Raw genomic sequence first — 13,925 nt, 5'->3', positions numbered from 1 at the left:
TAAAATGAGTGTTTCCACATGGGAATTTTCTCATGTTTAAACAAAACGTATGCAAGAGGAGCAGCAAGTTGACTTTTGTAATTACATGCAACTTGGGAATTTCTCACACATTTTTCTCACAAATATGGTAACGCATATAAAACATCAAGAGACACTTTTGTCATAATATTCATTTGAAAGTTATATTTCAAGCAATCTACCGCCAATCAAAGGGTCAATAATACTGAAGGCATTCATGATTTTAAACAACTGCAACCACCAATTTTCTGCAACCCAGGTCATGCAGTGACAAAGAGTTGTTTTTGTTCTGTTCAAAGCTTTAATTGCACAGCTAGATCACTTATTTGGTTAAAGTAAAACAAATTGGTCACCAACCCAGATTCCACAATATCTGGACGAACCGCAACCAGGCGGTAATATTAGCTGTATTTAGGAACCTGTGCAGATGGGTATTTCAGGATGATGCCTCAACACCATTCACATAAATCATACATACGTTTGAGATGTGTATTATGAATGAATGGCTCTTCTCCTTGAATAACATTTAGAAGCTCCTTGGCTGTTTAGTGTGACTTCTGTTAAAGATATACATTTCTGAAGCGATGAATCAGGAAATTTCAGTCTGATTGGCCACAGCAAGTCAGACTGATGTTCTGACTACCCAATCATTTGTCTTCAATACAGGCTTCTCAGGCACGTCCCTTGTTCCCTGCCCTAGTGCATCTCCTGTCTACACTAATGAAACTGGGTTCTTTCAGATGTCAGGAGACTAAGCTTGCTTTGAGCTGAGGTTCCTCATGCTCACAAAGAAATATCCATTAATGAAAAGGAGAGAAGGTCAGAAGTGTGCCAGAGGGACATGTTTTTACACAACGTGTGGTTTTATAGGATAGTACCAGAGCTGGAACGAATCCCAAGAGCAACTGAGTTCTGGAGATTGAAGACAATTCCAATTCAATTCATCCATTTACATCCATTAACTGGAATTTAACTGAACTGCAAGGTGAATGCACAGCGCTGGAGGCCGATTTGGATTTTTAAACGGACCAGCTCCAAAAAATTGATTTAATCTCAACCTGGACTGTGCTGACATTTTATAAAACTGGTGGATAAAACAGAAATGGAGATTTTCAGCCTCCACCTCCTAAGAGCGCTCGGGCCTGAGGAAACTTACCGACTGCGTCCGCTCCTCCAGCGCGTTGAGCATGACCTCAATGCCTTTGCTGAAGTACTGCACAGCCTCCATGCCAGTGTGAATCTGGCCCAGGTACATGTACTTGCTGTGTCCCTCCTCTGGACTCAGCTCCACAGCTTTCAGGAACACGTACAAGGTGATTAAGGAGGCATCCACATTCGTTTCCCCACAGTGCTAATAACAGCAATAACAGAGGATGGCTCACGCCACACCATCAGCCTAGGCAGCGTGCACGTACAGTGCCCTCCAAAAAAATGGGACCAGTAGAGTGAAATTTGTTATTTTTGCTATACACTTAATGCATTTGGATTTGAGATCAAAAGATGAATACGAGACAAAAGTACAGACAATCGCCTTTTATTTCATGGTAGTTACATCTGCATGTTTTACCATTTTCCAAAAATGGCCATTTCTGTTTTGAGTCTCAGCTGTGTGAAAACAAGTTAATGAATGACTGACAGGTGTTAACTGTTGCTCGGGTGTTAACTTTTTCATGGATTGTTCACGCATAAAAGAGAAGTGAGTGTCGAGCCTTGGATTTAGGCTTTGTTTTTATCTGAGAAGATTTCATTTGGAGTCAAAAGGCACACACCATTAAGACCAAAGGACTAACTGTGACTTAAAAAAAATAATAATAATAATCTGAAAGCTGAAAGGACAGATGAATTCATTAAGGACAGCAGAGAAACTGTGTATATATATCATATACAGCAGTTTGGGATGTCCTAAAAAAGAAAGAAACCACTGGTGGACTGGTGAAGAAAACACCACACAGGTTGGCCAAGGAAGACAACTGCAGTTGATGACAGAGCAATCCTATGAGCTATGAAGAAAACCACTAAAACAACAGTCAGTGGCATTACCAGCAGTCTTCAGAGGCCAGGGGTGAAAAAATCAAAAGTCACTGTACACAGAACACTTCCAGAGCAGAATTACAGAGGCTAAACTGCAAGATGCAAACCTCTCAGCAGCAGCAAGAATCGATAGGCCAGAGAATTCGCCAAAAAATACAGAAAGAAGCCAGGAGAGTTCTGGAAGTTTTATGGACAGATGAGGTCAAAATAACCCTTTACCAAAGCAGTGGAAAGCTGAAAGTTTGGAGAAAGGACCCAAAGCATACCACCTCATCTGTGAAAAATGGAGGCGGGAGCATCATGGCTTGAGCATGGGCTGCTTCTGGAAAAGGCTTGCTCATTCTCATTGATGATGTAATGAAGGATGGCAGCAGTAGGATGAAAATTGAAACATAGACTAAATGTGTCTAGCTATGTACAATAAGGCTGTCAAAAGTGCCATGAAATTGAGTTCGAATATTAGCTTTTGTAATTAGGTAGCGTTCGAATATATTCAAACATCATTTGCCTATAATTCACAAAAATAAGCTGCCTATTGTCGGGCGCAACATGCACGTGAGGCTCCCTCTAAACTGGCCTGCACACAACTGTGTGGCGCATACGTGGAAAATCACGTCAAAGTAGTGATGTATAAAATTTCAACATGACTCGATTTGACCGTGGAAACGGTTGTGGTTCCATGTCAGGTCTTCACTTGACGTATGCATGCAAGTTCATTTTATAAATGAGCCTCCTGCTATTTCTATAGCCTAATGCGCAAATGAATAAAGTACTTTCTCGTGGATGTAATTTGCCACAACTCGGCATTTATTAATCACAATAATAGGGAAATCATTGTTTATAGGAAATCCCTGTTTATTTCTTAATACAAAAACTATTCAAATGGCTATGCCTGTAGCCTAAAACAACATAAATTACTTACTCTGTTTAGTTTGTTTAACTTCTTTCATTATCCAGTTTTATCAAAATCTTCAGAACAGAAAGGAAACATAGCCTGCCATGGGAACATTATTTAGCCTAAATTGTTAGCTGCTCAGTAACGTTAGGTGTCCATGGAGCTGAAAGTATCACCGGAGGTTATTGGCAAGGAAAACCAGACGATCCACTTGCTCTGCAAAGCTTGCACGTAACTCTTTTCTTGTCCTTGACCTCGCCATTTATGGCCAAGAAGCTGAAAATTCTCAAACAGGGCTTCTACTACCAGCTAGTGGGAACAACTCCTCCAATGCTGCTGCCATTTTCACGGTTATACCGAATATTTTTTGACAGCCCTAATGTACAATGAAATTTCTCAGACCACATCACCCGATGCTGCATCCTGCAGCAAGACCATGACCCCAAAAAACACTGCCTGCACAACCACAGCAATCCTCAATGGGGAAAAAGTAGCAAGATTTGTGGGCAGAGGAGACCAAGATTCACTAGTATCAGTGATGGCAAGAGCAAAGTGTGGAGGCCAAAAGGCCTAAGATCCAAAGGATCCCCCACTTCTGTAAAATATGGTGGTGGGGATGTTACGGTTTGGGCATGCAAGGCTGCTACAGCTACTGGTTCACTTGTCTTCACTGATGATGTAACTGCTGATAGCAGCAGCAAAATGAATTCTGAAGCGTAGAGAAGCATCTTATCGACTAAAGTTCAACCAAATGCATTCAAACGTATTGGACAACACTTCACCCTGCTGCAAGACAATGATCCCGAACATACTGTTAAAGAAACAAAGGAGCTTTTTTTTCAAAGATAAAAACTGGAAAATTGTTGGCAGGCCAAGTCATTCACCTTATCAAAATCCAATTTAGAGATAAGTCACTCACCAGGATGTAGGCACACCATAAAAAGAAGAATTACACCCGCATAACCTCAGAAGGTTCACCAAAAGACGCAAACCTCTGGTATGCCTCAAGAACAGAACAGCCAACTTTAGCAAACATTACTTTTAGGTAAAGTTTGCTAAAAGTACATTAAAAAGTATTAGCTGACTACAAGGGTCCGAAAGCACCCTCCTCATCTGTGAAACATGGTGGAGGTACAGTAGTTATGGCTTGGGCATGTATGGTTGCCACTGGAACTAGCTCACCTGTCTTCTGTGATTATGTGACTGCTGATGGCAGCAGCACGATGAATTCTGAAGTTTACAGAAACATCTTATCTGCTCAGATTCAACCAAATGCCTCAAATCTCATTGAATGGCACTTAATCTTTCAGGAGGACAGTGACCCCAAACATACTGCTAAAGCAACCAATTAGATTTTCAGGGACAAAAAGTGTAATGTTCAAGACTGGCAAGTCAATCACTCATCCTGAATCCAATTTAACATGTGTTTCACATGCTGAAGACAAGACCGAAGGAAAAATATCCTAGAAGCAAACAGGAACTTAAGATGGCTTCAGTATAAAACTGGCAGGGCAACACCAGGGAAGATAACCAGTGTCTGGTGATGCCTATGAGTCTCAGATTTGAGGCAGTATTTGAATGTAAAGGATTTGCAACCAAGTACTAAATATGACGACTTTCGTTTAGATTATGTTAATTTGTCCCATCACGTTTGCTCTCCTAAACTGGGGGACTATGTATAAAAAAGGCTGTAATTGCAACACAGCTCAACCCATATGAATACCCTCAAATTAAAGCTGGCAGTCTGTACTTTAACCTCATATTCATTGTTTTATTTCAAATCCAATGTGCCGGAGCATAGAACCAAAACAGATATTGTGCCACTGTCCCAATACATTTACGTGTAAATGTACATAGGCTATAACATAAAACATACATATAACAATATATACAAAACCAAGGATCTCAGGTAGCATATCTACCTAAAGCATTGTTACTCTGCACACCCATGTGCCCGGCAAACTGGAATCAATTCCCGTCAGAGCCAGTGCCAACTATGGCTAAGAGTCTCACAAGATTATTTGTCAAATTTGCTATACAACACTGCCACCCAGGGTGGGACCTTCTGTGAGACTACTGTCTGCCTGTACTGTCCTCTGGCCCAAGAGCCACACATTTCATATAATCAAAATAATGTACGTCTAGCATGCACGTTTTGGAGGACAAACATGGTTTTTACATGTTTACTCCACAAATCTCAACCCTACATTGCTATTACACAACACTTGACAAGATGATTAGGTTTACACTTGAGCACATGGACAGTAAAGGTACTTTGCTGAATAACTGAAGCCCTATATCAGAAAGGTTCCGCACAATGTAAGAGCAGTGTCCGTGGTTTAGAAGACTAGATCGGAGCATTCTTTCCAATTCACAGACATTATCCACCATCATTGTAAAATAACAGGACGCATTTTTCAGTGTGCATCTTGTTTGATTAAAAAAATCTGCAAATGATAATGTTACACAAATCACTAAAGAGCATATTCATACTGCTTAATCTACTAATATGTACACTTTGGTAAAAGGATATTTGCTTGGCCTTTTCCACATTTCCAAGCTCTGCACAAATGTTTCCCAGCATGTCTAGGATTTTAAGATTTGTTGGTTCGATGTCCAGAGCACGCTGACAGAACATCTGGGCCATTTCAAAATTGAAGTTATCAATGCATTCTTCAGTCTAAAACAGAGAAAAAAATATATAATTATATGTTTGCACGTTTGCACTGGACAAAAGTGTTACTCTGCTGAAGTGCCTTTTCCCTCTACCTTTTCCAGTAACTGTTCAGTAGAGTACTTCTCAGCAGTTTTCTTCTTGGCTTTTTCCTGCATCTTGAACTTCATCCTCTCTTGACCAGATAAGCCTCTCTGCTCAGGGTCTTTTGGATACGCACAAAAAAAAGAAATTTCTGATCTAGTCACCAGTTTCATGCAAGATATCCGAGAGTCATGTAAGGTTTACGCCACAAGATGCAATGTTGATGTACACCATGGTCGTTAGACGCTTCTTCTAGGAGCAGCCGGCAACACTAGCAACGGGTATTTGGACAACTGTGGACGTACGTCATCAGAATGAAACTAGAGCATACAGTACAGTTAACAGACTAGCTACATACAGCATACTCAAAATTTACAAATCCTGAGCTGATTTTCGAGACGCATGGAACTCAGCTAATGCTATCTTTATTTGGGATCGAGCCGGCTGAAATCTATCCTAGTATATCAAACGTGCCATGCGTGTTTGGCTAGGTAGCCAAGTGAGTGGCTACCTTCAAATTCTGTCACACGGCAAACCTGAAACTAAGTATGACAAACCTCTGTCTGGATGTCGTTCTTTCCTTCTTGGTTTGTTTTTCTTTTTACTCTTCGCTTGACCTCCCATTTTATCTACTTTCCAGGTTCTCCTCAGATAACTTGGTCTGGAAACCTATTTTTCACGCGTGTGATTCGGCTACGACTACGGAATATGGTCGAGGACGAAAAGTACGAAATTATGGTAACGCTCTTCCTATGACAGTTGTAGTAGGAAGCCACTAGGCTTTGTAACAATTTCCTCAAAATAAATGATAAATAAATTAAAATTACGAAATTGCCTGCACCTCGACTTACTGGAAAATATACTCCGGTAAAAGAAATGTTCGACTTCTGTATGCAGTAGAGAATATGCGCTCTAAGCGAGAAAGCACTTTTAAGGTCTGTATTTAATACAAAATTCACTCATTTTAGTTTGCGACAAGAACTTCATAGCGACTGGAAACGTTCTAAAAAGGTTAATAGCCCTTAAATAGGCTAAGTGTGACCAGAATCGACAAATAAAGCAATAAGTCGCACGATGTGCATAACCTTGTTTAATAGCAGGGAGTGTGTATTTATGCACATGCTCTGACGTTTTAATATTATATAAAGCCTGGAGTATCAACCCAACACAGGCTATATTTGTAATAAGTCACTATAAAAGAACAAAACCAATTTATAAAACGTCTGAAACATGTGAATAACTAAAATAAGTGCTTAACATGATTCTATAAAATACCAAACGGCAGAATAAAATATTTTGAAGTTGAGCCCTAAACTATACATGACGTCATTTTTATGAAGTCATTTGAAATGCTTTATCATTACCATTACCATTGATACGGTATCCACAAATGGTGTTGCGGGTCATGAAGGCGGGAAGAGCGGTTGTGATAGCAACGCGTTTGACTGATGTTTAAAATGAGCCTATGGTAAGCCACAGCGCTGTCATGTGGGGCGTCTGAATGCGTGACGCATAGGGAACATTCTGGATTTGGACCAATCCCCTATCTACATTTACGTTTAGCCCACATTTGTAAGAGTTGTAGTAAATAGAATGAGTGGGAAGTGGAGATAGTAATACTGAAATAGCTAATAAGTCAACATTGTGCTACAGCAAAAACATTTTGTCTTGGAAAGAAAATTCAACCAATTGTAGCCTAGATACGAAACTGAATTTACATTGCATACAACCGGTTCCATTGGATGAAGCTCGCTAGCCAGCTAAGGAACAAAATAGGGTATTTGACTATCTGCTAAGCTAGCTATTAATTCAGCACAGACCATACGACTGGTGATTCGTTGTTGATTATTTTTGTTGCAGTCAGTTACGTCGGGGCCTCGGACATCGTATGAGGTAACTTAGCTCGTTGGTTATCCGTTGCAGTCCTGCTAACGAGCAGGTCAGTTTGGCGGCCTGTTCCAGTTGGCCAGTATGGCCCAGACATCTAGTTTTCGAGCTGGTAACTAGTAAGGTATAATTTAGCTAACGTTTTATTCATTGTGTATCATCAATGAGAAGGGTCAAACTGCCATGTCACAGACAATGAGTCCTGTATATAGCTAGCGAGATAGCGTTCAGCTAACCTTCGCAGGGAAAAACGATTAAAACAGAATTCTATTTTGTAGCTAGCCATCCACCTAGCCAAAGATCACGGTTATGTTCAGTCTGGATGTTCCAAAAGTATCTTTCCATTTGTCTTTTAGGTGATAGCTACTGTTTTGCCACGAGACACCACTGTGGCAAATGCCACCGAGCTTGCCATTACGCGGAAGGAGACTGATTGCCAGTCTTGAAGAAAGGTGCTAGCACTAGCTAGTCGGCTAACTACTTCTTGAGGGGACCCTCGCTGGGTGCCTGGTGTGCATGCACTGCATTTTAAGTCCTTTTGAGCTACTCCGTGTCAAGATCCGTATTGAAGACATTAGAAAATGTCTGATCTCAACAAAGAAGTAGTCGACCTGGTGTGGGGAAGACAAACCAGCAGTGGCATGACAGACGCGCTGTTCAGGAGATGGACACAAGGTATTTACATTAGCTAGTCAATTTAGCTAGCTAGTGAGCAAAGTTTCGGAGTCTCTGTCACAAACCTTTATCTCTTTGAACTGCTAAGAGTTTGCTAGCTAAATAAGTAACTTATCTAACTGGTACACCTTAGCTAACGTTAGTGCTTTAATTCGATTTATTTAGCTGCGTTCACGCATTAACTATTTACGACATGCATGCATTAACCATTTACGATTTAAAGGAGACAAAATCTTAAACTACGGGGCTTAATGCGGTTTAAGTTATATAGCTATATAGGCTTCGTAGCTGACTTGAAATCTCGTTCAAGGGTTTGTATTCAGTGAGGCGGAGCGCACAGCGTTGGAGCAGTTTGAAGGGGGCCCTTGCGCAGTGATAGCACCTGTTCAGGTTGGTCACATTCGATGCAGTTATAAGTTTTTATGGCCAAGTTATGTGGGGCAATGTTCGATTTAAGACTACAGGGACGACCTTGTATGATTTAACAATGATTGATTTCATTAATGCACTGTTGCTTCTAGCTAAAATCTTACTTGAAGTAAAAATGCCTACATGTTTTAATAGCTTTGTTACAAAACGTATGTAATATGGTATTATTATTGTATTCACAAAGGGTCCCAGGGTTGGAGTGGCGATCTAGCGTCAGTATTCCCTTTTAGCTCATAATGTATTCGTTTAGGATATGAATTGGGGAACCCTGGTCTTTAGATCAGCACTCCTACTCAGGTGCTGCATGAATGTGGGCCTTGATTACTGTGGCTAAAATGGTGACTTTTATATTGCAAAAAAAAAAAATAATAATAATAAAAGTCAGAAGACACAGGATGAATTGACTTTATACATCAATGACGACAATGGCTTGCATCTTGTTGTGGATAGCATGTGGTGTGGTGGGTCATTGTTTCCGATGTGCCTGAAGTGGACCAGAGTACTTTCCTCGTAAAAATAAGCAGTTAAGGATGGATTACAGAATGTGTAACGTTAATGTTTATTTGTAAGCCTCCGTAAGTCACCGTAAGTGCCTCATAAATAAGCAAGTAATGTAGTGTGAAAAAGTTAATCTTCACAGCTATTTTCAGCATTAAGAAGGTGCCTGTATAAAAGGCGATTAACAGTCTCCATTGAGCTAAATCGTTCAAAGTTTATGTTTTCCAGGCCTTCCTAATGAAGAATATCTTGTTTAACTGCGAAAGATCCAACTGGCGGGATATTTCAGGTGAGTTTTACACAGAGTAACTGAACGAATTTGACCATTTCACAGTCCATTTTTACACAGTTCTGTGATTAGAAAAACCTCCAGTTTTCAGTCTGGAATATATGTTTTTTTGTTTGTTTGTTTGTTTGTTTTTTAAAAGGGAGAAAAATTCCAAAAGGAATTTGCTATCATTTTATCACATATCCTTTACAATTGAAGGGGTTTATATCTTTATAGAACCAATGTTGAATTATGCCATGGTTCCATAAAAGCATCACACCCTCCACCCTCAAATGTTGTCTGGCCTCCCCAGAGATAAGCTGGGGGAGCCAGGCCTGGTTTGTGTCAACATTCTTGACACAGTAATTAAGATGAATTTCTCTGCATATTTATCTGATTTTTTTGTTTGGTTGTTTTATAACCACAATCTGAAAATGATATGGAGTAAGGCTGAGATTTCAGTTGTGGATTGAGGTGTGCCCTTTGTCTTCCAAAACAGACGAAGAGCAGAAAACTGCCCTCTGCTACACTCTGACTGAAATTCTAGAAACCGCCTGTTTCAACAAATCTGAGTCTTACTGCTTAGCCACTTGGTCTAAGGCTAAAATCTCAGATGAAAACTCGGACATCCCTGACAGTCACCCAGAGCCCAGTCGGTCAAGTGAAGGCCTCCAGCCACGTAAGATCTCTCTCTGTGTGGTTCTTCTTGCATTCTACTTTGTTTGGTACAGACTTGCTGTGTGATCATACTTAAAGTCTTCAGCCTTCTGGAGCATTGCATATCCAGGAAAAGTAATTGATTTCCTGAATAATGCACAAAGTGGCTTGAGTTTGTCATCATGAGCTAGACTAACTGAGTGCTGGCGTGAGCTATGTAGAAATTAATTAGAAAACATATGAGTACTCATGAAATGGTTGTGTTTTTCTAAATACATGGCCAGAACATTCATTTTAAAAGCATTTTGCTTCTGTATATGCCTTGTGATCTTGCTGTTGCTCCTTGTGCTGTTTTGCGGGCATGTTGCTGAGGAATGTGTTTTTGTGCTTAGCCGCACTGGCTGCAGAGGAGATCGGCTTTGAGCGATTTCACTCCGTTGTGCAGTAAGTTACATTCTCAATCTTCTAATACCATATTATCAGTGGACAGCTAACTCTTGACATAGCTAACTTAAGTTTCAAGTGATGCACCGTGTGTTCAGATTTTAATTGCCCTGTTATTGCGTTTATTCTGTAACAGGTAATTGCTGAATTAATGCTGTATCGTTCTCTAAATTCACATGTGCTGTCAGAGCTTAGAGCCCTGGGCAGTGGGCCTGAAGTTCATGTGTTTTGTAGTTCATGTGTTTGTTTCCCCTACATAGAGGCAGCTGTGGCACAGCGCCACTGCCAGAATTTTTATGCATTTATTTATTTATTTGTTTATCAATTTTTTTCTTGAATTATGCTTAGAGGCAAATGGGCCCATTGGTTCAGAATAACTGGGTCGAAGAAAATAAGTAAAGCTGTGGCCTGTATTATCGTGCTAAAAGTTTTCCCTCAACATTACTATCAGCAGAACATTCATCTCTTGCCATGTTGTTCCTATTCAAGCATGAAACTTGCAAAAAGGGTTTGCGGTTGTTTACTTGTGCTTTTGAGCCAACTTGTAATATGTAACGTCTTCGGTCATTGTTTCAGGGAGCATTGTGGGAGTCTCACTGTGTTGTTTGCCACCCCAAATCGGCTGTAGCAATTGCCAAGCTCACGTGAGTGATGGATGACTGGCTTTGCGGTACACATGAACTACACTGCAGATGTCACATCAGTGAATCAGCTGAGGCGCATATTAGCTGTAGTAAAGCTCTAAGAATCAGCTGTGTGTGTTTGTGCACATGCAACATTGAGTTGCACCGGAGATTTTCTCTCCATGGGCTTTGTTTGCACCGCAAACCTGAGAACCGTTGTGAAACCCACGCATCTCTGCTGGAAAAAATCTAGAGGAAGAGCTGGTTGAAGTCTGACTGGAACAGTAATGTTACACCTGTGAGCCTGCAACTGCCCATGTATAAAGTACAGTTGTATGAATACAAATGTAATGTTACAGTTTTTATCCTGAGTAAAGATAAGCCCTCTTAAATGATGATAGTGTGTTGTAAGCACTAAATTATACGTTCTTGTTCTGCACAGTAAATTGTCTTATGGCCAGCAATGACTTTTACCTGCCGTGGGGCAAGTAGTTAACGACTGTGCACTTTTAATAGTCATTATACTCAAGATAAAGATGCCTGCCTACCTTTTAACAGGAAAGTAATAAAATGTACTTTTGATGTAAATTATTACTGAACAGGATAGCTGGAGAGGGACTGTTTCTTCTGTAATTAATATTCACAAGCTCACTTTTGATAGACTGCCCACTAAATGGATTCAGACTAGCATTTAGTTAGCTAGCTAGCCTTGCATTATGACCTACATGGAAAACGATGCCGACTTTGACACCGGTGACATCTAAAACAAACCTTAACATCAGAAAGATTGGAGTGCTTCTGCTGTACATGTTCGAGGCAATACGAGTCAATTCCAGTGATAGGGACATCAACTCTTCCACCTCTGGAGTATTTTCTGACTGGTAGCAAGCTATTGATATCTAGAAACTTCATCTTGGTTTATCAAGTCATCTTCTGAATTTCCAGTGTCATAAACCAAGTTATAAAAATTGGTAGCTAGGTAATTAAAAAAAAAATTTATAACAGTCCTGTCATAACATCTTTTTTTAGCCTTTCCAATGTTATTTTACTGCTTACCCTGCGTTGATGGAAGCATAGCGTTAGGCACCAAACTTGGCCATAGTAGTTATTCCATCTGAGGAATGATGTGTTCCTCCCTGCACCTCTTTATTAATCCTTTCTATGACTCATAATGTTTGACATGCCCACATATTGTAGCTGCTTATACAATGAGCCATGACATTTGTACAGTACTGATAAAGTGACAAGCAAGCACATAACTTGTATAATGAGCTGGTTTTTTATAACAGCTGATTGATGGAACAAATAGTTTACGTTAATTACATTGTTAATGATGTTAAAAAGCGAGTCTTGAAAGACCTGTTTGAACAAATATGCCATGTGTTTATTTCCTTATGGACAGATCCTCCAGTAGTGGGCAGTATAAGGATTCCTTTGTTTTCAGAATAATAGAAAACTGATTGACCATGTCAACAGAATAGCAACTGCTTAATTTATTTTTATTACAGGGTATTACATTGTGCAGGTACTATTTGTACTTTATCTGACCTGTGTTTTGTAGTTATTTTAATGACCTTTGGTATGCACTTATTGTACATTGCTTTTGATACAGGCTAATCTAATGTGACGTACTAACATTTTAACTGCTAATGAACAATTCAATAACCTTATTCAATGGGGTATAACATTTTCAAAATTATTCTGGCGTGAGTGGATTCACATAGCTTTGGTGAAATGTCTGGAGTTCACCTTCATTTCTGGTGCAAATTTCAAATTTTATAGTCTTTAATTACAAACTTGGCTTCCATGTTTGTTAGTCCAGCATGCATTAACTGTTGCACACCCTAAGTAAATACAATGGGAAATAAAAGGCAGGTGGATTTCAGAATATGATGCATTTCATTACAGTAAATCTGAAGATTACATTTATGTTGTTCAGTGTTAATGTTTTTTTGCCACACTTACCTGGTCAGGGAAGTTGGTAAAAATACTTGCCCAAATTAAATTCACACTAGCCTATAAATGGAAACATTTATTGCCATTCAGCAGGTGCTTTTATCCAGAGTAAATCTCAATGTAAACACAAGCCCAAAGTTTGCCCATGATGTGAAGTGCATAAAAAATGTGGTATCATCAGAAAATTAAAGTGTTGGAAATGACTAGATTCACCCCCTATGTATCGCCCCAATGACATACCCAAAATAATATGGTTACCATTCTTGAACCCTTTTCACTACAGGCATAATCCTGGTCTCTTCTGAAAGGTACCCCTTGGGAGTTTTTTTTTTTCCAAGATTATGTCAGAATCACTCTTAAATATTACTGAAACAAAATAACAAAAGCTCAAACACAGTGGAAATAGAAGTTTGTTTTCTCAAATAAAAGATTTATTTATTTATTTATTTATTTATTTTTGAGTGGATACAGATGTTTAAGACTATGCCTGGTGGACTTAGAAACAGTGTAGACAGCCACAATGCTGGACAAATCCTGGTTCAAATTTGATGACAATTCCACCAAAAATGAGCATTTTGCATTGTTTTTTCTGAGCTATGTCTAGGTGGGTTTTGAAAAAATCAATTTGGAGACTCCAAAAGGACACCTGGCAACAATTTATATTATACTATATGGTCATGGAAGAAGTAGTGGCGTTATTTCCCCCGACCTCTCCCTCTCTCTCTGTCCCTACCCTCTCCATCTTTCTTTCTTTTCTCTCACCTTGCAACCTCTGGCAGCAAGAAG

At 39.7% G+C, this 13,925-nt stretch overlaps 2 protein-coding genes across 7 annotated transcripts in view; one reads left to right on the top strand and one right to left on the bottom strand.

The window, feature by feature from the left end:
- Positions 1-6,451, bottom strand: part of si:dkey-12j5.1 (uncharacterized) — a 159,844-nt gene extending 153,393 nt beyond the window's left edge. The window contains exons 1-4 of the mRNA XM_064339485.1: positions 6,260-6,451; positions 5,714-5,823; positions 5,478-5,624; positions 1,175-1,324 (exon numbers count right to left, since the gene is read on the bottom strand). Coding sequence (XP_064195555.1) covers positions 1,175-1,324; positions 5,478-5,624; positions 5,714-5,823; positions 6,260-6,326 — 474 coding nt within the window. The 5' untranslated portion in view covers positions 6,327-6,451. The remainder of the gene's footprint in view (positions 1-1,174; positions 1,325-5,477; positions 5,625-5,713; positions 5,824-6,259) is intronic.
- Positions 6,452-7,246: 795 nt separating this feature from the next.
- mindy3 (MINDY lysine 48 deubiquitinase 3) overlaps positions 7,247-13,925 on the top strand; it is a 40,482-nt gene continuing 33,803 nt past the window's right edge. Inside the window, exons 1-7 of one of the 6 annotated variants that reach the window (XM_064339363.1) lie at positions 7,247-7,479; positions 7,563-7,595; positions 7,946-8,264; positions 8,575-8,654; positions 9,420-9,480; positions 9,959-10,138; positions 10,509-10,560. In XM_064339363.1, the coding sequence (XP_064195433.1) occupies positions 8,171-8,264; positions 8,575-8,654; positions 9,420-9,480; positions 9,959-10,138; positions 10,509-10,560 (467 nt within the window). In that variant the 5' untranslated portion in view covers positions 7,247-7,479; positions 7,563-7,595; positions 7,946-8,170. Of the gene's footprint in view, positions 7,642-7,945; positions 8,265-8,574; positions 8,655-9,419; positions 9,481-9,958; positions 10,139-10,508; positions 10,561-13,925 lie in introns of all 6 variants that reach the window. The other 5 variants (XM_064339370.1, XM_064339380.1, XM_064339345.1 and 2 more) reach the window with 5 other exon arrangements.

Source organism: Anguilla rostrata, chromosome 1 (assembly GCF_018555375.3).
Source record: "Anguilla rostrata isolate EN2019 chromosome 1, ASM1855537v3, whole genome shotgun sequence".
Taxonomy (NCBI): domain Eukaryota; kingdom Metazoa; phylum Chordata; class Actinopteri; order Anguilliformes; family Anguillidae; genus Anguilla; species Anguilla rostrata.
This window is presented reverse-complemented; position numbering and strand designations above follow the sequence as displayed.